The sequence below is a fragment of the Sceloporus undulatus genome, chromosome 3, assembly GCF_019175285.1.
Source record: "Sceloporus undulatus isolate JIND9_A2432 ecotype Alabama chromosome 3, SceUnd_v1.1, whole genome shotgun sequence".
NCBI classification, from domain to species: domain Eukaryota; kingdom Metazoa; phylum Chordata; class Lepidosauria; order Squamata; family Phrynosomatidae; genus Sceloporus; species Sceloporus undulatus.
In genome coordinates this window covers 97,699,688-97,727,467 of record NC_056524.1, presented here as the reverse complement: position 1 = coordinate 97,727,467, position 27,780 = coordinate 97,699,688, and the positions used below count along the sequence as shown (strand labels likewise).

General features: G+C 41.6%; 1 protein-coding gene across 1 annotated transcript in view; it reads right to left on the bottom strand.

The window, feature by feature from the left end:
• The window catches only part of HERC2 (HECT and RLD domain containing E3 ubiquitin protein ligase 2), a 127,478-nt gene extending 110,983 nt beyond the window's left edge, over positions 1 to 16,495 (bottom strand). Inside the window, exons 1-4 of the mRNA XM_042458402.1 lie at positions 16,406 to 16,495; positions 14,407 to 14,518; positions 3,917 to 4,031; positions 1,469 to 1,606 (exon numbers count right to left, since the gene is read on the bottom strand). Coding sequence (XP_042314336.1) covers positions 1,469 to 1,606; positions 3,917 to 4,031; positions 14,407 to 14,478 — 325 coding nt within the window. The 5' untranslated portion in view covers positions 14,479 to 14,518; positions 16,406 to 16,495. The remainder of the gene's footprint in view (positions 1 to 1,468; positions 1,607 to 3,916; positions 4,032 to 14,406; positions 14,519 to 16,405) is intronic.
• Between the last annotated feature and the right edge of the window lie 11,285 nt (positions 16,496 to 27,780).

The following is a 27,780-nucleotide window of genomic DNA, read 5'->3' as shown; positions in this document are numbered from 1 at the left end:
TGCCATTTTTAACACCATAATGACAATCTCTGAAACTTGCAGGTTTTCATATTCTAACTTGAAAAAGCATCAACAGAAAGGGGTACTTCAGCCACACATGCTTCAGCCCTTGGGACCCCCTCATTGGCACCTCTAATGCAAAATATTTCTTCCCCCCCCCCCCCCCTCCAGTTTTGGCTAGAAAAAAGCTGAAAAAATACTACTTTTAAAATCATATATTAAACATTCTGTTTCAGGAGGTCCCCGACTGCAAAACAGTAAGAAACCCCTCCATGCTGAGGGGGAAAAAGCAACAACAGTGATGCACTGTCACATCAGGTCATGAAAATGATGACATGGCTGTGGCCTTCCGGGGATCCTGAAAACTGACAGGCGCAGCTCTTTGGGCTCCAGAGCATGCCTTTCCCTAATTTAATCTAATGATATATTGCCTACTTGGTAACTGGCAATGGGGCTGACCCTGCTAACCAGATAAAGTACAAGTAGTACATGCCTGGTAGCCCGGTATTAAGACCAGCAACCATCAATGCACCGGGTCTAGTGGAACAAAGAAATTTGGACTTTTAAATACAGTGAGCCCTTGGTATCTGCTGGGTTTGGTTCCATGACCACCCATGGATATCAAAATCCATTGATTATGGTAAATTTCTTGAACAGAGTGGTAATGTCAAAACCATGCATGGTTCTGTCATGATAATATGATGATTTCATGAAATGCTGACATAACATTATAATGCTGTGATAACCTGGTGAATTATTGGGAGGATGAACATGGGGAATATCGAAGGGGGTTGTATATTAATCCAGTGGGCTATTTGGGTCTGCGAACAAACAGATGGGGCAAATGGGAACAGGGTGAAAATTTATGGGTTAATGACTCTGCCTTTCCTGACAGAGCATCTGGTTCTAAAGGAGGGGTACTTCTCTCCCTTCTGTAAGGGCAACTGAATGATAAACATGGGAGAGGGGAGAAGGGGACTTGAAAGGTCGCATCGATCAGGATAAAAGTCTGGGGACAGCGGCCGTGTGTATGTGTGTGTGGATGATGTGAACTTTTACACTGACTTTTGGAATGGACCTTTAGTTCTGACAAAAACCTCAGATGGGTAACTTGTGTCTCTGTACCTGAAATAAAACTCTTTTGTTTTCTACCATGCTAAGATGTTTTCTTGGTTACTGGAATCTGAGTTCACCAGCCCTGACAGGAAACAGATTCTCCCCTGCTCCACCTCTTCAAAGTCTCACTCTCTCTCAGAATAGCTAATATACGATCAGCTTCAAAACCAGCAGTTCAGCCCCCTAGCACCATATAGCAAGCAGAACAAGAGAAAGTCCCTTTTTCCTTCCCTAAGCTTCAACAAGACAATAGGATTGGAGCGATAACAAGTACTATGCTTAACAACACTGACTTATTATACTCTTATTATTATCACCACAACCACCATTAACAAAATTGGGAAAGCATTACCTGGCTGTTTGCCCCAAACCCAGCTTTCAACAATTGATTTGGCTTTATAGGTAGGTAATGGTGTATCTTCTTCATCTTTCCTCTCCTTGTCATTCTGATCTTCTTTTTTTGATCCAGTTTGGCCTTCAGCACTGTCATCTACAGAATTAAAAAAATATATACAAATGCAACAGTGTAACTTTTAAAAAAAATCCATTTGCATCAAATGTTCTGTCTCACTACTGAAAAGGTTATTCAGTGTCCTCAGACTCCCTCTAATATAATAATGTCATGGAAGAGAGGGAGGAAGAGAAGCACTAACTGCCCTTGACCAATACATGAGGTTGACATAGTAACTGCAGAACTGAATAAATTCAGATTGCAATTAATTAACATGCATGTTATGTGAACTATAAATGAAAACTTATATTGCATCAGCACTTTTTTTAACTTCAATTCCCTTGAGAGTTCTTGTTATTATAAAAAGAAAGGCATTTATCTGTATAATAATTAAAAAAATCAAAATGTAAGGATATTTTACTTCTAAGTAAATGTACACCGCTTTGATCTCAAGGAAAAGTGGTATAAAAATAAACAGTTATACAGATATATATGGTCCAGGCCTTGGAGGTAGAGAGGAACTGCTGGACCTCTTACCCTTTCCCTCCACCACTCCCTTCTCCTTCTGTGTCTTGTCTTTTTAGATTGTAAGCCCGAGGGCAGGGAATCGTCTAACTAAAAGATTGTATGTACAGCGCTGTGTAAATTTACAGCGCTTCATAAATAAAGGTATATATATATAGTACAAAGCTGTAGTATACTGTACACCCAAAATTTTAATTATATTCCTCCCAGAAATTACCTCTAATAAAAAAAAATCATATACACTCCACCTGCATATAAAATACCCATGGAGATATAGCAGAGGTCACATTTATATGTATTTGTCATTAGAGTGGCAAAGTTTAAGTGTGGATTATACACATCCTGACAAATTCTACATAACTCAATACAATTGTTAAGATATTGTTGGTGAAACTAAGGCCTGTTACAAACGGGCATAAAGTACGGACTGGGTCCGTATTAGGGTTAGAAAGAGGTGTCCCTTCCGGACGCCCCTAACCCTAATACGGACCCAGTCCATACAAAATGGCGGTGCCCGTTCCACACGGGGGCCGCCATCTTTACGTAGCGGATGCGCTGCGTCCACACGTCACATGACACATATGATGTTGTGAGTGCGCCATTGGCAGCTTGCGGCGTCATAACTGTGCCGCAAAGAGAAGCGCCATTTTGGCGCTGCTTTGCAGCACGGAGGAGTCGTGCGGTTTGGCTGCTGCGACTCCTCTGCGCTGCAACCGGCAGCGGCGCGAGACCGCCCCTTTTGGGCGGTCTGTAAAGAGCCTAAGAAAGGAAGCCATATTAAGTAATATGTCATTTTAAAAATTCTCTGTTAGAGTAAAATTAGTATCATTTTTATTTTTTGCAGTATATTATCCACTCTGAATTTCTGACAATATTACTTTATAAGCCTTTGACATATGAAGGCAATATACTTTAATTGGAATTAATTTCCACAGAATCCAATGAGACTTAAGTCCAGGTAAGTGGGTATAAGGACTGCTGTTCTGCAGTGCAACTCTGTACATGTCTATATAGTACTCTGTCCCAGTCAGTTAATCAACCGGCCCAAGTGCATGTAGGACTGGAGTCCTCATCTTAAGTCAAAAATGTATTTCAACATCCTTGTGTGTGTATGAGGCTTCAAATTGCTCGTCAATTTATGGCAATCCTAGGAACTTCATAGAGTTTTCTTAACCAAAGAATACTCAGAGGTGGTTTTGCCAGTTCCTTCCTCTGAAATACAAAATACAACACTCATATTCATTGGCCATCCTCCATCAAAGTAGCAGCCAGAGCTGACCTTGCTTAACTTTCAAGCTCAGATAGGATCTGGTGCTCTCATCCTTATGTTCTATTAAATTATATATCCAATGTCCAACATTTCTAAAGCAACAATGATCAAAATAATAAGCAATAATCTGTATAGCTATTTTTGTAGCTATTATATATTTTGTAGCTATTATATATTTTTGTAGCTATTATATATCCAATGTCCAACATTTCTAAAGCAACAATGATCAAAATAATAAGCAATAATCTGTATAGCTATTTTTGTATAACCAGAACTAATGATTTACCAAAACATAAAGCATAAAAAGAAGTACTGCTGTAATTTATTTAAACTACCTAAAATTCCCACTTACCTGAAATTGCCCCACGTTGTAACAGAATTAATCAGATTGGAAAACAACTATATGAAGAGCCCAACAGAGACAGTAGGAAATAAAAATCACTAAACCTAAATGAAACCTTTCTACTCATAGCACAAAAATCCTAAAGGGAAACCAGTTTCATTTGTTTTCACTGTACTGAAGGACTGCTTCATTTACATACAATGAAACCTACCTTTTCGTGGAGATGCTTCACTACTTTGGGAAAGTTCTGTTCCAGTGTATACGATTTCTCCATCTTTGACCATTTCATTCCATAGACCACAGAGTCCATCCCGTGTAAAAGCAAGCTTTTAGAAACAAAGAGGTGGAAAAAAGGTTACAGTATTATCTCTTGCTTCTACTGCACTATAAATAGTATGTTTTTATCATACATCAGTATTAAAAATTGCTCCCAAAGTGCTGCTGTTATAGAAATGAGCAATCTGGACTTTTCAGTTGGGATGCAAAATGGCACATTTCATCCCGTTTAGCCAAATATGAGCTGGCTTTGTAGTTTATGAACAGTATGCTCAGTCCAAAGCTGTAGGACTAGTCACTTTAGGCCTGGCAAACCCACCCACCCACCCTGGTTGTACCAGGGAATAGTATCATTTTTGGGACCACTGGCTACAACCGTTTTGTCTTCTCTGGACACTCCCTAAGGATTAGCAGTCAATGGTTTAGTGATAAGCACCAGTCCAGGGCTATCATTTTGAGTATCACTGATCTAAGGGACTTTCAGAAACAATTTAAAATATGCTATATGATGGCCATCCATGAGGAAAGAGAAATTAAAAAAAAAAAAAAACAACTACTGGGTAAACCCATGATCCTGGCCATTCCCAAATTAGCTTTCTGGATCCCAATTTTAGATTACAGTATTGTTACAATTATAACAGTACTGTAATATACCTGAGCAATCTCTCATTCATTAGCACTAACTACAGTGGACCCTTGTTATACGCTGGGGTTTGGTTCCAAGATCTCCCGTGTATAACAAAATCCGTGTATGCTCAAGTCCCATTACATATAATGACATAGCAAAATGGTGTCCCTTATAAAAATTGGAAAATCAAGGTAAATTTATACTTTTTTGTAACATTTTCAAACCGTGTATGCTTGAATCCGTGTATAAAAAATCCGTGTATAAGAAAGGCCGACTGTATCACTTTTGTTCATTCTTACCATTCAAATTTAGTGTTAACCATCTATTACTGAATTAAAACTTCAGATATTTAAACCAGTTCTTAGAAAATTAGATTATCAAAATCAACTAATCAAAAATCAAGATTTTCCACAATGTGTGTTTCTACAATGAATAACTTGTTAAAATGAGTGTGTTGCATCCAAACTAGGCCAGCTGAGCCATGAATTCAACGTGATGGTATCACAAGTAACTTGTCCTTCTGACTGCAATGGGCCCTATATTCTATTAATGTAGTATATATACACCACAACGGCTGTTGTTCAAAGCAACGAAAGCACAAGTACCTACAGAAAGTGAAAAACCCAAGACTGATCTGTGAAGTTGTATTCCTCTTTCTCCTATAGGATCTCAAGAATTTAAGCAGAATTCCCTGACTCCAGATAACATTAAGAATGGCATCAGGAAAGCACAACCAACCAAAACATGAGGACCACATAACATACGACAGATGTTACAAAGACATCATCTTTATTATAAACATATCCTCTGTGTACAGGAAGCTTGGACAGAATATTCCAGTTAATGGCTAGGTTCCAGAGTAGGTACAGTAAAAAAATGTATGAATGTCTGGTGGCATACACATATTTTCATGTGCAAAGTCCATATCATTTCATGCACTGAGGGGATAGTTGTCTGGAGATTGGGGATTGATTCCCCGCTCGGCCATGGACAGCCGCTGGGTAACCTTGAACAAGTAAAACACTCCCAGCTCCAGGAAACGGTGTGTGTGATAAGTTCGCATTAGAGTTGCTGTACATCAGTAATGACTTGAAGACACACAAGAAATATGTAATACACTCATCCCTCCACATTTACGGATTTGACATTTGCTGATTTGATTATTCACAGATTTTATTAATATGTTCTCTATAGGAATATCTAGGTTTTCCAGCACAACTCTATCGTTAACTTTAACCAAACATCGCATTGAAGGACTTAGAGATTCCTAGAGAGAACACTCTACTAGACATTTGTAGCTCCTCCAACCCAATTCTATGGTCAGTGTCTGACAGATGCTAACCACAGGGTTGCACTGGAAGACCCAGAAATTCCTAGAGAGGTGTTCTCTCAGGTAAAAACATAGTGTTTGGATTATTTGTGGTATTCCACATTCACGGGGGTCCTGCACCCCTAACCACAGCAAATGTGGAGGGACAAGTGTAGTTTTAAGTCGGAGGTGAAACAGGCCACCCCTTCCGAAGACAGATTGAAGCCTTGGTAACCTCATGCGGCAGCCCCAATCCACCTTTTTGCCAGCCAAAAAAGGAGCAGCATAGAGCTGCCCCCCCCTTTTGCACCAGCAAAAACCTGTCTTTTCCCACCCCACCATGAACAGAAGGTGACTTTATGGTACTCTGGCAGTGTATAAATCCTGCATCACCGGAACGCCTGGATCCGGTCCACATGTGGGCAGCCAGGCAACTAGAAGCTGGCTTTAGAGCATCAAAATGGACAGCAGCACAAAGAGGCAGTCTGTTTCGCCCCTCTATCAAATAAGTCCACAAACATTACTACCAGCCCACTTTATAAGACATGCATGATCTAAATGGAGAAACAAAACTCTTTCTGCCTACAAAAGTTTAATTGCTAGGTCACTTTTTTGTTCAATGGAGGTTACCATCCAAGCCGGTAGTTACACAGGCTCTCAATATCAAGAAACACAAGCTTATGCTCACTGCAAAAAGCTATACAAGGTATCGCCATTCTCTTACTTCTGATCCTCTAATAATAAGAACAAAATGTAACCTATTTAAGTCTCCTAGTTGGAATTTACTTCATTGTTTGTTCTCTCTTTAATAGAAGCCTTACAATCTCCAATCGTTTAGTTTCAAAAATAAGCCTATAATTGAGTGAGTTAAAGTTAGAAACAAGAGAGTCGTCACTCTACATACCACAGGAGCTATATGCATTCCCACTAACCTCAGCAATATGAAGAATTTAAAAATAAATGTGTTATGGAAGATGAAGCAGCAGCTAAGCCTACTTTGCACAAGCAGCAAATGAAGTGGTAAACCTGAATCTGAAGTATACCATTTTAGTCTGCAAAGTACAGGTTACCTAGAGGTCCTCCATCCAAAATAAATAAATAAACAAACAAACAAATAAAATATCTGTACAAAGAAAGCTAGAATATCAGAGAAAGGCATTTTTACCAAACCTGTCATGCTCAGAAAAATGCCTGTGTGTGTAAAAAAAACTTCCCTCTCCCTACAAGGATAGGCAATTCTATCATGGTGGGAGAAAATATTTGGATATATAACACAACACTCATATCCCCAAACATCGGCGGTATGGTGCAAGTTTTAGGGGGCCCATACAAAGCAATGCGAATGCCATCACATAGAGAGATACAGTTCAGAGACACAACTGTGTTAGTAAGGAATATATAGAAACAGTCTACGAAAGCTTGTGCAATAACCTCTTCTGCACAGTTAGTCTCAAAGGTGTTACAAGATCCCTTTGCACACAGAGACATTTCTATAAAAAGTCACAGGACGTTCTCTTTTGCTGCTCCAAAAATCTGGAATGACCTGCCGGATGAAATTCACCATCTAACATCATTGGAGCCCTTTAAGAAGGCAATAAAAACGGCTCTCTTCCGACAGGCCTTCCCAAACTGATCTCATCAGAATTTTTTGTTCTCCATTTCTTTAGCTGTACCCACTGGACTTTGATCTCGATTTATTTTATTAACCATTTTATTGAGAACTGTTTTTAATGGTATTTTAGGGCAGGAGGGAGATAAGGGAACTAAGATCTAATGTGTCCTGTTATGCTTTTATCTACTGATACTCATGTTTGATTTTATTGTTCTTGTTTGCTGTTACCCGCCTCGATATAATACAGGGAGAGGCAGGATACAAATAAATAAATATTATTATTATTATTATTATTATTATTATTATTATTATTATTGTCATCAAGTGCTTTAACAATTCATAAGTCCTGGAATAACTAGTTCAATAAATACAAATCTCTAAGTCATTTAACATGGAAGTATGGAATCTCAATCTCACATTATTTCTTTAAAAAAAAAAGAACAACAGTCACTGCTTTCTTTTTAGTGGAATTCAGGGTAACTGGATGAAATTTTCAGAGAGTCGCAAGGGCTAAATAACTGGCTTTGAAAACTAGAACCTAGCATGTGAACCAGAAATTGCCCATCTCAGCACAGGAAGCAACTCTGAAAATTATGGTCTAATGCTAAATTATACTATACCAACGCCTAAGCTAACATGACAGAGTAGAGAAGGTCAAGAAACAGGACACCCGTATGGCCCAATGTCACTAGTATTTTAAAAATTAAGTACCATATACATTTCCACTTCTACAGCAATGGTTTCTGTAAAAATTATTCAAATACCTGAAATACAACTACTACAACACATCTCTATTGTTTCCTGCATATTTTTAAAAATGTTCACAATCTCAGGGTCTGAAAGGTATAGAAACAAAGGATGGGATTCCAGAGATCACTGATGAGATAAAGCTGGGGGAGGGAGGGAATTACCAAACCCCAACCCCAAAACTTGAATGTACACAACAACAACGAGTTTTATGCATCTTTTGTGAGCTTCTACCAACTGTCTAAAATTCATCCCTATCAGGAAATAGCCATAAACAGAGAATACTCTCCTGTCTAAAATAAAGACCTTGCAGAAATATTCACACACACACACACCTACTTTTGACTTTTCCACATTTTGTAAAGATGTAATTTGGAATTTTAAGGGATTTACATGGCTCTGGAAATATATATACAAAATTAACAACACTCTGGAGGTGTAAAAATATTTTTGTTGTGCCAGAAAAGTTAAGTAAACAAAAATAAAGTAGCAGCTGTTCATTGCATAAGCATTGACACACTCCTTTGCTGTGACATGCTTAAATAAGCTCTAATGTAACCCCCTCCTTTCAGAAGCCATACAAGTAGATGAATGGACTCTACCTGTGCACAATTCCAGGGCCATCTGAGATCAATCTCATATTAAGGACATCCACTTTGGGAAGGCCCCAGAATTTGTTGGAAACCAAATTGAAACAGTTTCATAAAGACTAAAGGAGCTAAGAAAAGAGGTACAGGACAAATTTATGCATAAACGCAAATCAGGTTTGGGTTATTTTTAAAAATCCTGAACAAGGGACATCCTCCAAATCACTGTTAAATCAATCATTACCAAATTGAAAGAATATGGCTCAACCATGACCATATCCACATTGCAGAATTAAAGCAGTTTGACACCATTTTAACTGCCATGATTCAAATTCTACAAAATCCTGGGATATGCAGTCTGGTGAGGCACCAGCGCTCCCTGATAGGCAAGGCTGAATATCTTAAGGCACTCAGACTACCTGCTTTTTAAAAAATTCAATATCCCAGGGATGGAAACTGGAAGCTTCTCCACACAAAACACTTACTTTGCCACCGAACTACAATCCCTCCTATGTCCACTAATCATAAAGCTGAAATCAACTGTGAATTAAACATAGATACACATTTATATTTAATGTCATGTTCAATCCATTACTTTATTTAATGAAGCTTTACCAAAGAGTTTTAAAATAAAAATGAAAAGGTATAAAAACAGTAAGAGAGTTCTTATCCGAGAAGAGATAAGAAACGAGAAATTAAAGAATAGAATGTTCCCCAAATAGTAACTTGTGCTTTTTATTGGAAATGCAGTCCAATAAATATCTACTGTGGGCAAACATCTACATGTACGACAGAATTCACCCAGCCAATCTTTAATAAGCCATTAAAACAAACCTTATTATACTTTGCATGCATGCGCGTGTTGTGTGCCTTTAAGTTGCTTCTGACTTATGGCGAACCTAAGGCCATATCAAGGGGTTTTCTTGGCAAGATTTGTTCAGAGGAGATTTGCCTTTACCTTAACCTGAGGATGAGAGCATGTGACTTGCACAAGGTCACCCAATGGATTTCATGGGTGAGCTAGGAATCGAACCCTAGCCTCCAGTCATAGGCGAACACTCAAAACCACTACGCCATGCTGGCTCATTATACTTTGTACATCTTGTTAATTTCCAATTCTACCCTATGCAAACAGCAAATGAGCTGGCCACTACAAAATTGTTCCTGTTATCTCAGTGAAAAAGCATTAGCCATACCCCATAAAAAGCATCTTCTTTTTTACTATTTACTATTCATCACATTTACGAAGAATAAAATATGGAAAGCATCACACAGTCCTGTTTCACTCTCTAAACAGCTCACAGCAAACTTGATTTAAGAGCCAGGTTCTACACTAAGCATGCATACCACATTCTTCTGCCCATCAGGATGGGCGGGGGATTAAAATTATAAATTTTAAACAATGAATTTTAAACACAGATTGTTTTAATACATATGTGTTTTGTTTGTTCTTTTAAACTGATGTGTGTTTTAAATGTTTTAAGTAAGTAAAGTAAGTAAAACATTTTAACTAATGTTGCACTTTTAACTATTTGCATATTTGTTGATTTGTTGTTGTTCTCCACCTCAATTCATAGGGAAAAGCAGTTAAGAAACACTAATACTATATCATCATCATCATCATCCTCTTGCTATATTGCTCATAAGCAGAACTAGAAGAAAATCTCCAAGACACACGGACCCATAAAGCAGAAAGGGGCATTCAACAATTTATTATTATGGGCACTGATACCTGTCTGCTGCTATAGCCTTTACCCAGTAATTTATAAAGCAAAGAACTAGGGACCACAGGTCTTTCTCAATCCCCAGTGCACGAAAGAGAAGTAAAAGGCACCTGCTTAGCTCTTAGTCTTTATTTAATAATATTATGCACTGGGGTCTAGGATTATAAATTTTTTCTGTCTGCACTAAAGCAATTTTGGATGTTGCTCTCATCCTTGATCTGCAAAAAAAAAAAAAAAATAACCCTAATGCTAGACCAAGAGATGGCTGTTAAAAATCACATTTTCACCATGTTGGTTTTTGTTCATTAACCACTAAAGTAAAGATTGAGAATATATTGTGCTCTATAGATTCTTAAGACTGCAGCTTCCATCAGCACCTGACATCTCCAGCATCAAGCATATCTGCCACACCAGCTTTAACTGTGCTAACTCCTGGCCATTGCAGATGCCTGGGCATCCCAACTCAGGGCTGAATCTAGGACTACATTTGCACAATGAACCTGTATTTTCAGGAGTACAATCCCATCTAGAACAGGCTGAATCCGAATTTCCAGATCTTATTGCTAAATGCTAAAGGGCACATATGTCTTCCTGGATTAAACTTCAATTTGTTCTCCCTCAGCCAATGCACAAATCAGATTTTGAATGAAATAGCTTCACTGAAATGAGATGGAAAAGAAAAATAGAGTTGGTTGTCATCAGTGTAATGTTACAGTCAGGCCACCCCAACCACAGACTTGCCATCCATGGATTTGAACATCTGTGGATGGCACCACCCCATTAATCCCAATGACAGCACAAGCACACAGCCTACACATGATGCACTGTGGTCCTGTGGCTTTTGGCACCCGCGGGGAAGTCTGGAATAGAACCCCCGTAGATATGAAGAGTAAACTGTATTTCCAAACTCTGAACCACCTCTCCATGTGCTTTCATGTTTGTGTTAGATGGCACTGGGGACAGAATGGAATCCTGAGGGCTTCCACAGGCCAATGGCCAATGTGCTAAACAAGAAGTCCTAACATAATTGGGAGCTTTCCTTCTACAAGAATAAATAAAGAAACCACAAAATAATGTCTTCAAGTTCCATCCCACAAAGATACATTATTGATGGTATAGAAAGCCATCCAGAGGTCCAGCAGAAAGAACTAAGAGTCACTCCTGCCAGTTCTGAGTACAAGTTGTCTACCACCAAGGCAATCAAAGCCCTTTTAGGAGCCCTGGTGGCACAGTGGTGAAATGCCGGTACTGCAGCCTCAACATTGTAAATTCGATCCTAGAGAAGGAATAGAAGGGATCCTAGAGGAGGAATTGAGGGATCCAAGGTCCACTCAGCCTTCCATCCTTTCGTAGGTCAGTAAAATAAATATGCAGCTTGTTGGAGGCAATTGGCTTAAACACTGTAAACTGCTTAGGGCAGTGGTTCCCAACCTTCCTAATGCCGCAACCCTTTAATACAGTTCCCCATGTTGTGGTGACCCAAACCAATGAAATTATTTTCATTGCCACTTCATAACTGTAATTAAATAGGTGTTTTCCAATGATCTTAGGTGACCCCCATAAAAGGGTCATTCGACCCCCAAAGGGTTCCCGACCCACAGGTTGGGAACCACTGGCTTAGGGCGTACTAATTCATTGATAAGCTGTATAGAAATGTACTTGCTATGGCTATCTTCATCCTACAACTAGGCCTGAAGCCAAATTGAAACAGATCTGAATAATCCATCCTCAGAAATCCTTGGAACTGAGATGCTACAACTCTCTCAAGTATCATGCCCAAAAATAGAATATTGGAAAGCGTAAACAATACATGGGATTCAGGGGGGACTTCTTCAACAATAAACATAATAAAACAAATATTTCATTTTAAGTATTTATAGGTTCTAGCCCATGGTTGATCAGGTATGCTGTTCCATGTTTTCTGCCAATGTTGCTCTAGTTGCCACCTCACTGATTCCATTGCCACCAGTTCCCTGTGCCTGGTTTGGGACCATTCTAGGAACTACTGTATCTAACACCTGTTCCATAGGTCAATCAGACATGTCAGAACCACCTGCTGGGGTCACAGGAAAATCTCCAAGAAGCATTTAAAAAATCCAAATCTATCACCCATTTTGTCAACCCTCAATCTTTGCAGAGTCCCACAGTTCTGGTAAATCTAAATCTGCTTGGATAATGGTCTGTTTGTGAAAACGGAATTACAGAAAGCCCTCCACTCCAAGATCATCATCATCCTATTCTGCACACAAAAAATAGCTCCAGAATATGCCCTGCTGCATAACTGGGGCCAGATACCACTTGGGACAGACCTATGATTATCATGGCAGACATGAGATTTTCAGCCATGCCTCACATGTTTCTCGTCCCTGCATTAAAAAAATAAAGGTTAAAACAAGATGACTGTTAAACTGATAAACATTTAACCAGTTAGGGGGGAAATCAGTTTTTACACAAGTCTGTTTTAATCTGTGAATCTAAGGAGCTTATCGCATGGCTTAATAAATCGATTTACCTCTACCCATCTTAAATCTTAATTCGGGTAGCATCTTGATATTATTACAAGGTTTTTGCCACCCAAATACATCCTGTGTCCATCCCCGCTTCCAGAGCACTCTGGGGGCCATTTTCTTAATGCAGAAAACTCCCAGATCAAAAAAGAGCCGCGAGGAGGGCTCCTGGAAGCAGGGATATACAGTATTCGGACAGCAAATTAGGTGGCAAAAACCTTGTGATGATATCAGGATTAAGAATTAAGACGGGTGGAGGTAAATCGATTTATTAAGCCATGCAATAAGCTCCTATGCATCTGCAACAAGTGACAGAATTTGGAATCCCAGGCTTCCAAACTTGTTATCAACTAAAAAGGGATTTCACTCAGGTATCTCTATATACACAAGTGCATAAGCCCATGCACCTGTTCCTCAAATAAACCTTCCTAAACCTGACAACCTCAAGATATTTTGGATTATAGCTCCCCAGCATCCCTAGCCATTAGCTATCCTGGAAGACACAGATGAAAACTGAATTCCAAAATATCTGGAGAACAAAATCATAATCATTTATTTTTATAGTACCTTGCAAATAAAATTTAAAAAATAACCAGCTCTGCGAAGGTTAAACATCAAATTAAACAATGCTAGCACAGGGGTTAAACAGTCAAATGAAGCAGCTTTTGACCTCTATGGGGGTGTGGCGCTTAGATGATGCACACCTCCAAAGCATCTGGAAGCCACCCCAAAACTGCGCTCTGGTCCTTAACATTGGAGCAAAACGAAGCCAGAATAAACCAACTCCCAGCCAGCCCCTGCATTCAAGCCCACGTTGGGAGTGGTCCCTGCAGGCAGTGAGGTTCAAACCCGCTTGCACCCGGAGCAGACTCAGGCTGCTTTTTTGTGCTCATCTGCTGAGGCCCAGAGGCATTTAAACACACTCCCCACCAAGACCTTCTTAGCCATAATTTGAAAGAAATCAGATCAGCACAGATCAAACATATTTATAGTGGATCTACTGGGTATCACATGAGACTGTGCAAATAGGAAATAACTACGTAGCTATGACACTCAGCAGGCAGATTACATATAAATTCAATATACCTTTAAAAATATTTAAAGTACACTATAATCACAAAAATATGCCTTCATTTCTTTCTCTTGAGCAACTGCCAGGTCAGTATGTTCACAAGTTGCTTATTCATTTCGGTTCCCTGGCTGTGCTTTCCAATTAGTAGAACAGATTGTACTGCATTTTAAAACAACAATTTTTCATATCACTCAGTCACTCGCCATATTATTATCATGAACAGTAACAAGAGATGTTACCTGTAAGTCTGTCTTCAGCCATTTGGAATCAAACCTGGTCTGAGCAGCCAAACAAAAAGATTCAGAAGACATCTTCTCTTTTCCAGCCAGCCTTTTTAGCTGCCTGGACAACCTGCCACAAGATAAAACGAAAGGGTCATAAATAACCTGCGCATAATTATCTTCGCATGTACACACTCTCCTACGGTAGCTGCTGTCTTCTCCTAACAACCACAAGGAGAAGCTCCACTATACAACAGCTGTGGGCAGGGAAAAGAGAGCATTAGCACTCCTCTGTTTGCCAGAGAGCTGTTTGTACCACACAAGTCCCCGCCCAGAGCTAAAATGGAAAACATCCTCCTCCATTGCACCAGAGCTACACTACCAGAAACCTGGGCTGCTGCTGCTGCTGCTGCTACCCTTCAGACTTCTAACTGGTGCATGAAATAAATAATTGATTGACAGTTATGCAAGCCAACAAATCCAAACCATTCACCCCTCCTCACCCTTCAGAAGCAAGTGGAGGAGCTAGATGTTCCCACTACAGAAAGGGAGCTCTCCACGTGTCTCTTCCCCCAGCATTTCAGTCTGGTCATCTACTCCCGCTGCTTCCATAGCAAGCAAGACCTGTTGGGGCTGCAGACACACTTTTGTACTATCTGCCTTGAGTGCCTTCAGAGAGGAGGAGGAGGAGGACATTTGCAGCCTTGGGCATAAGTCCACCCAGGTACAGCAGTTCACTGTTTATCGCTTACTCTTGGAGGCCATGTTTGAAAGCAAAGGAATAGAAGCACACAAAAAAGGGCAGGTATCATGGCACAGTGGTTTGAGTGTTGGCCTAGGACTCCACTCAGCCATGGAAACCCTTTGGGTGACCTTGGGCAAGTCACACTCTCTCAGCCTCAGAGGATGGCAATGGCAAACCCCTTCTGAACAAACTTGCCAAGAAAGCCCCATGATAGGTTTGCCTGAGTGTTGCGTAAGTCAGAAACGACTTGAAGGCACACAACAACAACAAAGCCTGGCACAGTGGTCTGAGTGCTGGACTACGACTCTGGAGACAAAGGTCCAAAACACACTGCAGAAACAACCCAGTTTGAGGCTGCTTTAACTGCCCTGGCTCAATGCTAGGGAATCCTGGGAACTGTAGTTTTGTGAGACACTTAACCATCTCTGTCAGAAAGCTCTGGCACCACAATAAACTACACTTCCCAGGATTCCCTAGCACTGAGCCAGGGCAGTTAAAGAAGACTCAAACCTTCAGTGCGTTTCCAGTCCTGCACGGCCATAATGAGTGACCTTGGGAGAGTCACACTCTCTCAGCCCCAAGAGTCAGAAACGACTTGAAGGCACACAACAACAGCAAGGAAAGAGCAGACACACAGAGACCGCTTTTGTTTCTAATTTAACTATTTAAAGCATCTTGTGTTCGTCCTGGGGCGCCTACAGTCCAGTCCAATGGCAGCTAATTCGCCCCAGACACCTGAGAGACAGAGCTCCAAACCCCACTGCGGGAGCCATCCCTTGGCTCAGTGCTGGGGGATTCTGGGAAGTGTAGTCTCCTGAGACCCTGAAAGAGCCCCGGGGTCGCAACCAACTACCATTATTATTATTAGTACCATCCTATTTACTGTGGACCTCTTCGACCCCGGGGCGTCTGTTGTGGCGCCAGAGCCCTCTCTCGCTTCGGGACAGAGAAGGCTAAAAGGCCCAAACAACGACAGCTCCCAGGAGCTCCAGAGCAGCTAAAGTGGGTTGGTTCTGGGAAGGAGGAGAGGAGAGGGGAGGGGTCCTAGCATCGAGGCCTCCCTCCATGGAAAGAGGGGTCCGCCCGCCTCCGTTCCGAGCTCCGAGGGAGCCGAAGGCAGAGGCCTCCCCGACTGCAGGGGCCTCTGGTGGGCGGCTTCTCCCTCCCTCCGCCTCCGCAGAGGCTCAGCCAAGGGCGACGATGACGAGAAGGAGCCCCCTCCCCTCGGGCCTCTCTTCGGCGGCAGCTCGGCCTCGCTCCCAGGGGACTCACCGAGGCGAGGCCAGGCCTCCTCTCAGCCCGGCTGAAAATGCTGCGGAGGCGGCTCCGGGGGCCTCCAGTTCATCCCGCTCCCTCCTCCTCCTCCGCTGCCTTCGCCTTCTTCTGCTTCTTTCCCTCCCTCCCTCCCTCCCTCGCAGGAGGAGGAGGGGCCTACGCGTCTCTTCCTGACCAATCACAGCCCAGCTTTCCTCATCCCCCTTCCGCCAATCCGTAGCAAGGAGGGCGGGCCCCGTCACTGCCGCTGCGGAGAAGAGAAGGCTGGGACCAATCTCCCGTCCCGTCCCGCCAATCCAGTTTAAGGAGGGCGGGCTCTGTTACCATCGCTATAGAGAAGAGAAGGTGGGACTAGGAGTCCCCCTCTAACCAATCATAGCGCTCCTCATCCAGTTTCTCCAATCATAGCGCAGCTCTCCTTCTCCGGTTCTGCCAATCCAGGTTAAGGAGGCGGGATCTAGACTCAGAGGAGGAGGAGGAGGGCGACGTACGCACGTCGTTCCAACCAATGAAAGCGCAGCTCTCCTTATCCCGTTCTGCCAATCCATGGCAGGGACGGCGGAGTGTATTACCATCGCTATATACAGCAAGGAGGAGGATCAATCTGACCAATCAGAGCACAGCTCTCATCCTCCAATTTACCACTCGGCTCGGGATCTATTACCATTGCTATGTGGAGCCTAAGAATTTCCCTCTGTCCAATCAAAACTCAGCTGTCATCATGCCGTTTCGCCAATCCGTGGCAAGGAGGGCAGATCTGCTATGGAGGAGGTGGGACTACGGAGCTCCCGGTGACCAATCAAAACGGAGCTCTCATCCGGTTTCAGCCAATCCACGGCAAGGAGGGCTGACCATAGAGTTGGAGCGGCAGGAAGGGTGAGGGTGCTGTCTTCCATAGAGCTGCGACGTTGGCTTGGAGGACTGTTTTGCCTTGGGCAAGGTGCAGAAACAATCAGAGACTGCCTCTTTAACTGCCTTGGCTCAATGCTAGGGATTCTGGGGACTGTAGTTTTGTGAGACATTTAGCCTTGTCTGTCAGAGAGCTCTGTTGCCACAACAGACTGCAATTCCCAAGATCTTATAGTACTGTGCCATAGCAGTATTGTGCCTTGGCAGTTAAAATGGTGTGAAACTGCATTATTTCTGCAGTGCAGATGGAACCATAATCAAAGCAGTGCAAACTGGTTGTCCCTCTGAAGCGTTAAACCGAACTGAACCAAAGTGATGTGTTATTAGAGACACACAGTGAATAAAAGAGCTTCATGCAACTACTATTCAAGCCCTCACATATGTGGATAGTATGAAAATGAGTGGGCCTTTGGTGTTTCTTAATAAGATGGTTTCATTAAAGTTAGACCTGCATTGGGTCTTTTATTGCCCCACTTCAGTCACATGTTGAGGAAACTGGGAGAGGTTTGTCTGTTGAGTCGTGAGTTTATTATCATGGTCTCCCCTAAGAAGACCTCTAAATTCAGAGAACAAGAAGAAGCTCCGTTAGACTAAAGGAGATACAAGAATTCAGTTAGTTGTTCATAACGGTTAGTTAAGATACCATGATAAGCATATCAAAGACTTACTAATTGACTACTTAGCTCATTGAGCAGGTATCTAACACCATGCGCTACGCTTTATTCAAATGCCAGCTATATCCATGGTTAGTTCTACCTACAGCCAACCCAGTAAAATGGGTTAGCTATTACTGACTGAAGGGCCAACTCTAGAGAAAACAAGTCTTGGATTTTGCCAGATGTTTTGACCAGCAGTTACCATCAGCCCTGGTTAAAATGGATATGAGGAAGCATGGGAGCTGAAATCCAAAACATTGGGAGAGTAGCAGTAAGCGAAGGGTGGGAGAAGGACTGTTTGCTGCACAGGGGCAGAACTTACATTGCGACTGGTAAGCCAGAATGCTCCACCAAGAATACCCAGTTACTACTAGTTGCAACAAAGAAATGGTGCAGAGAGTTACTATGTAATACAGAATGTATTGAAAGAAAGTCTAGGATCAGAGTAGAGAGAAGTCATCCTCATGACAACCTGCATCAGGGCAGCCCTACACAAGGCATACAAGGTAGAAAGTCATTGTAATAGTCTTGCAGGGCTACTAGTATGACTGACTTACCCATTGGCCCCAGTAAGATGTTGCCGCAGCAGGTGTATTATTGCAACTCACTTTCTGTGCTCCATCACTTATTTATACACTTGCTTACTCAAAAGGTCCCATTCTCAGCCAGGTAACAACTTGCAGACTCAGTGGAATAATTTAAACTATTGTTCAGCTGAGGATGCAGTTCTATGCAATCTTGAAAGTAAGTTGAATTAGGCAGAAAAAGACATGGACGACACTCAGGCCCCAGCTCTTATATTTCCCCATAATGCTTCTAGGAGAGAATTACAGCTGGTGGGGAATATTCAAGCTTCAAGTAGATGATCTACATTGGAGAACATTCAGACCTTGAGCAGAGCTTTGGCTTTCTCAATATTATAGATACCTCTTTCTTTCTATGGCTTTAGTAGAATATACTGCGCCTGTCTCCTAAATTTCTCTACTAGGCCCTTTTTAAAAACTAGTGCACAGTAAAGAGGAATCAAATACATATTTTTTTCCTCATGGGGGGTGATAATGGCTTAAAGATTCAGAACCACTAGTTTTTACTCTTATCTTCTCCAACTCAGACTATGTGTATCCCACTCCACAAATGTGTCAGTCAAGATAAGGCATTAGGCAGCTCTTGTTGGGACTTGATTCTGAGTAAACATGCCTAGAAAGATAGAGCAACATACATTGCAAACTTGGGGCTTGATGCAGTTTCTTTTCACCTTTTAAAATGCTCTTAATATTTAACTGAGCTGAAATCAGAAAAATGTTTATTGGTGATTGTAATGGAAACAAACATTCAGAGAATAGATAATTTCTATAGACTTGCAAGCAATTTTTATTGATAGTCATATGGTGCTTAGAAACCACATTGATGGATATACTAGAAAAGGCATTATTGGCGTGGGACAGACCATCCCAAAAGGGCGGCCTGCTGGCGGCCTAATTCCCTCTGGAGGAAAAAGAACCCAGAAAAACTGGGTTCTTTTTGCGCCACAGGTCAGTCATCATGAGTGCGCCAATGGCACACTTGCAACATAAGCAACGCATGGCTCTTAGATCACAATGGCAACACCCATGTACACAGGACTCCACCATTGTTATAACGCTGCACCGTGCTAGGGTTAGGGACCATGCAGTTGCCACACAGTCCCTAACCCTAAAATCAGCACCAGCACGGCGCATTTGGGCGGTCTGTACCACTCCAAAATTATGAAATAGGACCAGAATATAAATATATTTTCTTTTTCTTTTTTTTTAACCACCAAATACTGAAAATTATATGGTATGAAGGCAACACAAAGCAACTTGTATAAAAGCAAGGCAGAACTATTCGTTATAGGACAAAGCAATCCTTGTTTTCTAATTTAGAAGCATTCTGTTTTTATTCTGCTGGTGATTTGAAAGAAAATTGAATTTGAGTTTTTAAAAAACAGAAATGTACTACATATTGGTCACTAAAATTCAGGCAAGTCACCAAACAAACTTTCATGCTACTATCTGAGCCAGTTGTGAAGTTTTTAAACTGATCCTTATGAACCAAAGCAATATTCATTTTACAAAGTTGCTTTTCCTTCAGCAACAACAAAACACACCCAGAATCTGTATTTGTCTTGGCTTCTAACACATTCTTATGCTCAGTTTTGTGACTCTAGAATTTCGGCACAGCTTTTGGTCAGATAAATACATCAGTCTTGCTACAGTTGTTAGCCCCAAGAACAAAAGTGAAACCATAAAACAGACAAGCAATTGTGGACCTCTAGATGTTAATGGATTGCAACTTCCAACAGCAATAGTGAGGAGGTAGAGTTGGAATTTAGCAAAGACACAGTTGTCCATCCAATCATAAACCATCTAGGATGATATATCTTATGAAAGCGTTTGGTAAAATGTGAACACACCTCTGTGCCTTTCTTAAATTTTGGATCTTGGAAGCATGCTGTCAAACATCAGATAATGCTGCATAAAAATAAGTGAAGGAGCAAATAGGAGTGGGAAATCGTTTTTTTAATATTTGTTTATTAAAACAATACAAAAAATACAAACTTGAGAAGTTACAATATAATCATAGGTCAATAGACAGAACATAAAACCATCAGATTTATGCTGATATGGAGCCCTTTAATCCATTGAAGAAAGTTAAAAATTCAAGAGTGGGGGATTGGTGGCCTTCAGGACTGCAATTCCCATGAGCCCCCTAGTTGATATACAGTATTTAATGGTGATGGGCCATGGGTGTTGCAGCCCAACAAAAGCTGCATGGCCATATGCCCCATTATCAGTTGAATACATTGATTTTCATCTTCCTCAGTAATGCAGGCACAATAACAACTAGGTTAGCAAGGAAAGCAGAAGTATAAGCATTTAATTGATCACTGTTAAATATCTATTTCCGCCCACACGCAAACACACTGGTCTTCAGATTCTTACTACTCTTTATAGAATGAGATGTTTTCATGATAGTCCCCAAGTGGAAGAATTCACTGTACTGTATAGGGAACTAGGCCAGAACTTATCCCTTTCTAAACTTAATTGCATTTGAAGCTGTTTCTTGTTGATGTGTTTGATTTAAAGAACTAATAATTTGATAGTAGTTTAAGTTTCCTTTGGTACGTACTAGATTATGGTTTTTGAGAATACAATCCACATTAATTTCTTTTGTAGGAAAATAAAATGAGAAAATCAATGTTTATATATATACTGCATGTTTTACTGCCTAATAAGGAACAGTCTCTGTTCCTCAGAATGTACTTTAAACAAATCGAAAACATAAAATAGAGAAGCACAATTCTGAAAACTGCATTAGAACAATCAATATGAGGCAGGCAATGCAGAATGGAGCATATAAACGAACAAACACAAAGGTCCATGAGAAATGAGAGAACACAAAGGTCCCTGAGCCAAATGAGAAAACTCAGGAAAACACCTTCCAGTTTTCTCATCCAGTCCTGGAGCTATTTTTCCACATCATTTTCTTTCTGAATCACATTAAGAGTATCTTTTCAAATTGATAGGGACAGACCTTCTTCAATTTATTGTACTTTCTTGATACAATTGTGAAGGAAACACAGCTTCTACATGCTGCATAAACATAACCATCTTGATGACTTTCCTAAATTACCGTAACAAATACCAAGCACCAGTTCCCTGAGTCATGAACGTGAGCTGACTAATTTTTAACAAAATTCCAGAGTGAATTATGACTCAATTAACGTATTTAGATCTTTGAATGAAGATAAAAAGAGTCCAAGGGAACAATTCACCAAGCTGACTGCGGAACTATTTCCATTCTATTTAATGGGTCTTGCCAATTCAAACTGCAGTGAGCTGTGTCTTTTGCGTATGTACAATCACTTTCCATCAGATGAAGAATTATGATTGTTGGCTTGTTAATTCTTAAGAAAATTCCAGACTGAAGTATGACTCAATCAGTGTATCTGGATCTTTGACGGACGATAAAAAGAGTCCAAGGGAACATTGTACCAAGCTGACTGCAGTACTATTTCCATTCTATTTAATGGGCCTTCCCACTTAAAGCTGCGTTGAGCTGTGTATCTTGAGCATGTATGGGGCCATTCAGACTACCTTTTACCCCGGATCAGGAACCAATTATGCATGTGAAGTTCATATTCGCCCCAAATCTCTCACAAGCAAATCCATGGCTTCCACAACCGTTTTGGGGCAAATGCCCCTTAGCGCGGGTCATTTGGAATCAGGGTAAAAGCTGTATCTTTTGAAAAAAATCTGGGTTCGACTAATATGAACTTGCCCCCAATCATGATCGGGGCAAGTTCAAGGGAGGGATTTAGGTCAGAGGGAGGGCATTGGACAGAACATTCCCTCCCCTTCATTGGGGCGAAGGAGGAGGAGGAGGAGGAGGAGGAAGGAGCTGGAGGAAGGAGCCGGAGGAAGGATGCAAAAAAGGGAAATCAGGGTGGCAGGCTGCAAAAAAGGGGGAATCGGGGTGACTGACGGGGGCTGCAAAGAGCAGTCAGAGGGAGGGCAGGGGAGGAAATGGAGAAAGTGACGGAGGAGGAGGAGGAGGAGGAGGATGAAGGAGCCAGGGGGAAGAAGGGGGCCATGGAGGGCAATCAGGTAGCAGAGCAGGAGCAGGAGGAGAAGGAGAAGGAAGGAGCCAAAGGGTGCCAAGAGAATTGGTGATGGAGGAGGAGGAGGAGGAGGAGGAGGAAGAAGCAGGATGAAGGTCAAGTTCAGGGGAGGGAATTAGGTCAGAGAGAGGGCACAGGACAGAGCAAGCCTCCGCTCTCACACCAGGCAGCTTTCTCTCTCTCTCTCTCTTTTTTTTTTAAATTATTTTTGACAGACTATGCGCATGTTTTTTGCTACAGGTAGATAGATATATAGATAGAATGTGCCTGCCTGACTGTTCACTTTCCCTTTCATTTCCTTGCTTCCAGCAGCAAGGCACTTTGTAAAAGGCTTTTTTTTCTATGCAAATGCTACAATGCAAATGTTACAAACACTTCTCTTTCCAATTTGGCAAATTGATACAGAATGCTTTTGCTACTGTCTGTAAGGAATTCAGGGGTAGCTGAGCAAAGGATGCATGGCATCCTTTTCTGGCATTCCAAGGTGAGGAATTTATTATTATTATTATTATTATTATTATTATTATTATTATTATATGTGTATGAGGCATTCTGGGGTGGCAAGAAGGGAGGATGCAGGATGCAGAAATGGCATTAAATTGCATTTTGGGGTTGAAAACGGGGCCAAGGGAAGATTCATAACCTGCAGTGACCCAAATACCCACAACATCCACACACACACACATACAAGAGGTTTTTAAATTTCTCCGCAGGAGCATTGGGGGCATTCAGGGTTAAAATATCCCGATTGAGGTAGTAAACACTTGCTTCCGGAGGGATTTGGGGGGAACTGAATCTTCCCAGTTCCTTCCAGTGCAAAAAGGTCAGAGTGAATGGGGCCTTAAATCACTTTTCATCTGATGAAGAATTACAATTGCTGGCTTGTTGCCACATATGTTCTGCTCTTTTCAAAGCTTACATTTTACACTACGAAATAACATGTCAGTCACTACCATTTGTACTCTCTCTTTACTTTCTAAGGTCAATTCCAGTTAGTGCAAGCAATGCCACTGATTTTAGAGCATAAAATTACTGGCATTAAGATAAATCTAGAGTGCTTGAAACAGAGTAGATTCAACAGGAAAACCATCCCATTTAGTTTCATTTGACATCATCACATCAGGCCTAACCTGAAATGAAATCACATTGTCATTTCCTCCCAGTTCAAGCATGGATATATCCTGAGGGAACGCACCAAAGAAAAAGAGAGAGTAAGGGAAATTGGCTGTAAGGTTTATTTAGTCAACACAAAAACAAAAGATCCCATATGTTCAAGAGGTTAGCAGGGCTGCCATAATGTGCGCACCATATATCACAATATTTTTAGCATGACATTCTGAAGTTAAATGGCAAATATCTGGCCAATGTATTAAGTTGCCTTCTCTTCTGGATGGGCAATGTTATTCTGATCTTCTAGAATGGGTGGTTAAAACTAGGGTTGCCAAGTTTGAGGGCACTGGGAATTGCTATTCTTCCCTGAGTTTCCAATTTGGGGAGTGGTAAATCTCAGGTGAGATAGTGTAGTGTAGTGGTTTGAGACTGGAGACCAGAATTCAAATCCCAGCTTGGTCATGTAAATCCTGACTGATTTGGGCAAGTCACACTCTCTCAGCCTCAGATGATGGTAATGCCAAACCCCCTCTGAAGAAACTTGCCAAGAAAACCCCATGATAGGGTCGCCATAGGATCACCATAACTCAGAAACAACTTGAGGGTACAGAACAACAACAACAACAAAAAATCTCAGATGAAGTGGAATAGAAGAGGAGAAATTTTCAGTTTTATGAGTGACACTCTGGCACCCATTTTTACCATTCCCAACTGATATGACAATTCATTGGCTGTTTGTTTCACGTGCACAATATTAATGTTACAAAGGCTTCACTGCAGGGCAGGTCCTCTCTCTTGGAGGAGAGAGATGTTAGGTACATGTACTTGGGCTCATCTTGCCACTGGGTGGAGTACCAACACAGGGCCTGGAAACAAACTCTTCTTGTGTTGGCAGCCAGCCTTCCAGCACTACTAGCACAACACCTAGAAAAACCTTGCACATGTCATGTGTCCTGTAGTTAAGATGGTTACACAGGCTGTCCACCCTAGAAAGAATGGCACCAAATGTTGCAGCTGTTGAGTGCATGTTGCCATTTACCCAGCCACTGAGACATGATACCCTAATGCTGGATTTTGTCCTTGGAATCTCATAATGGGAAACTGCTGACTGGGGCCCTTTCACAGCACACAACTATGGCACGTTGGTTCCACTTTAATTTTCATGACCGAATCCTATGGAATCCTGGGATTTGCAGTTTAGGAAGAGCATTTAGAATTTGCAACCGGAGAACCCTAACACCTCACCAACATCAAATCCTCGGATTCCATAAATGCATCCAAGGCAGTTAAAATAGAACCATATAACTGCTGTGATGATACCCTCAGGCAAGTCTCCTTAAGGCAGGTTTTTGGGATTTTTTCTCCTTCCAAAGTCCAATACACTTTACCTACTTGACCAAATCCATCTTACAGTATATGTGGAAATGAAATAGAGTTCACAGAGAATAATATGTGGCTCATTTGTATAAATACTGATTGATTTAATACAAGTATATTCTGAAATTCTAGTGATCTCAATTATCACTGCAACACTATGAACAGTTGTTGTTTTTAGGAATAGCGAACTACTGATTCTAAGTATACATGCATAAAATTGGGCTGCATAGATGTTCATGAAGGAGAAAGGCAATTAATGACTATATATGACCTCCTGGATCAAAACAGGTATGCCTCTCAGTACCAGTTACTGGAGACAACGGGTAAGAGGGTGTTATTACACTCATATCTTCTTGGTGGGCTTCCCATAGGCATCTGGTTGGTTGGCCCAGATGGGAACAAAATGCTAAACTAGAAGAGGTGTTCTCTCAGGCAAAAACATATTGTTTTGTTTATTTGCAGTTTTTCCACATTCATGGGGGTCTTGTGCCCCTAAACCCAGTGAATGTGGATGGACAAGTGTAATGTGCTTCTCTGTCACCACCATATATTTTAACACCTGGTGAAGGCAAGCTGTACTGTGCAGACTAATCTCAATAGAAATCTAGAAGACGAATGGGTAACTCTATGGAATGTCCTTCGTGGGAGCATTTTGAAATGGCTCAAATGTGAAAAGCTTTCTCACTTTGGTTGGCACTCTTCTCTAATGCTGGCTTTCAAAATGGTTTCAAGATAAAAAATAGCAGAGCTGGAACTGATGGAAATCAGCCTAACTTCCTGGACCAGCACAGGCATTACAACTGCCAAAGGGATCAGTACTTATGTGACCTCTGAAATGTTTTAGGGAAGTTAATTTATTTGTTGAAAGAAAAGATCCTTGCAAGAGTTACCTTTTGGCAACAGCAGCCCTGTGCAAGCCGATTTTGGAGGAAACAATTGCTGTTCACTTAGTGCAGTGATTCCCAAAGTGGGTGGTATGCCCTCCTGGGGGCAGTGGAAAGATTGAGGGGGTGAGGGGGAAAGGAGTCAGCAGGGGGGCATTCAATCAAAGTATTGGTGCACAAGAAAGAAAAGGGGAACCAGTGGCGTTTAAAACCATGGTGGGAATGAAGGTCGCATGAAACATTTTTTCAGCGGCCCTTGAAACCATCACACAGCCTCACTTTGTATGGTGGTGTTTCCCGCTCTTCACCTCTCTTAGCTGCATCTTTCACTAGTAGTGGCAGCTGGGAAACTCTTGCAAAGCACTCTGTGGTTCAGAGTGGCACCATTTTGAGACAGGCTGACTGACTGGAGCAAGGAGTTAGACCACATGATGGCTGAGGAGAAGTGGCAGCAAAAAGGAGGATTCAGATTTGCGGCCTTGCTTAAGATTTATGAGATTTGCCAGGACTTTGCTGGCTGATTGGAGCTGTGGTGCTGTTCCTGCTTTCTTATTGGACAGGCCAAGAGAAGAGGTAGCAGAAGAAACAAAGTTTTGGGGGGAGCAAACACTTGATGCTATGTGAGGGAATCTCTGAGGAAGCAGGGGAAGAAGTATCTAGGGTCAGTTCTTAGAAAGGGCCCTTTACCTTGGAGTGTGGCTCTTGTAGTTAAAATCACAAAATTCCCTTGTCCACACTAGTCTTCAGACCAAAGCATATGGTCTCTATAACTCCCTATATATACAATGTGCCTCCCCCTCTCTCCCAATAAAGAAGGCTAGAGAGTCCTTCCTCAACAGGGAAAAGCTTCTCCTTTTGCACCTTGGGAGCAGCAACCAAGTAGCTAGCTGAGCAGCAACCAAGAGGCCTCTTGCCTGCACTGGCCCTTTGATCTCTATGGTCCTGTATTTTGGAGAGTGTTCACAACTCCAGTGAATTCTTCCGAAGGCCCCCCGAGGAAGGCCTAGTTTGGCCAAAACGCATTGGGCTTTTAAAACAGTAATAAACAGTTGACCATCTTTTAGCATGTGGAGCTTGTCTCCTCTTTGTTTGCTGCTGCAGTGGCCTTTACCACAAGGCTGGCATAGGCAAAAGGCTTCTTGGTTGCTGCTCAGCCAGATGTACAATTGCTGTTCCTAGGCTGACTGGGTGGCAAAGGGAGTAGCAACCAAGATTGGTTGTTTTGAATATAGTGTAGAACAGTAGACCTAATATCAAGAAATATGCATACAGGAGCGCTAGGGTTGTCACCCAAGAGGAAAGAGGGCAGTCGCAAAAAAAAATTTGGGGACCACTGACTTAGTGCAACTGCTAAGCTTTCTGTAATGCTTGCCTGTGTGTTTAAGCATACAGTGGGCATGGGAATGGACGAGTCAAAATGCCAGCTGTTGGGGTGAAAACCTCTCCACTAGTAACTCTATATGCACAGTTCATTGTTATTCCCTTGCACAATCTATTACAACATTTTCCTCCTGCCCTCCCACCAGGGAGCTCAGGGTGAGATGCATAGTTCTCTTTCCCTCCCTAATTTCATCCTCACAAAAATCTAGTGGCATACATTACTCTGAAAGAGAGACCAACTTCTGCTCACCCTCAAGTTTTTCCAGCCCCCGTTCTAACTCTACTATACTATCAAATCACATTCAGTGCAACTAGTAAGTATTATTAATATTATGTTAATGCTGCTGCTAAGCTGCTCAAGTTATTTGTTTTTGTCTTAAATTTTTTTGAGTGGAATTGTAGCCGTGTTAATAA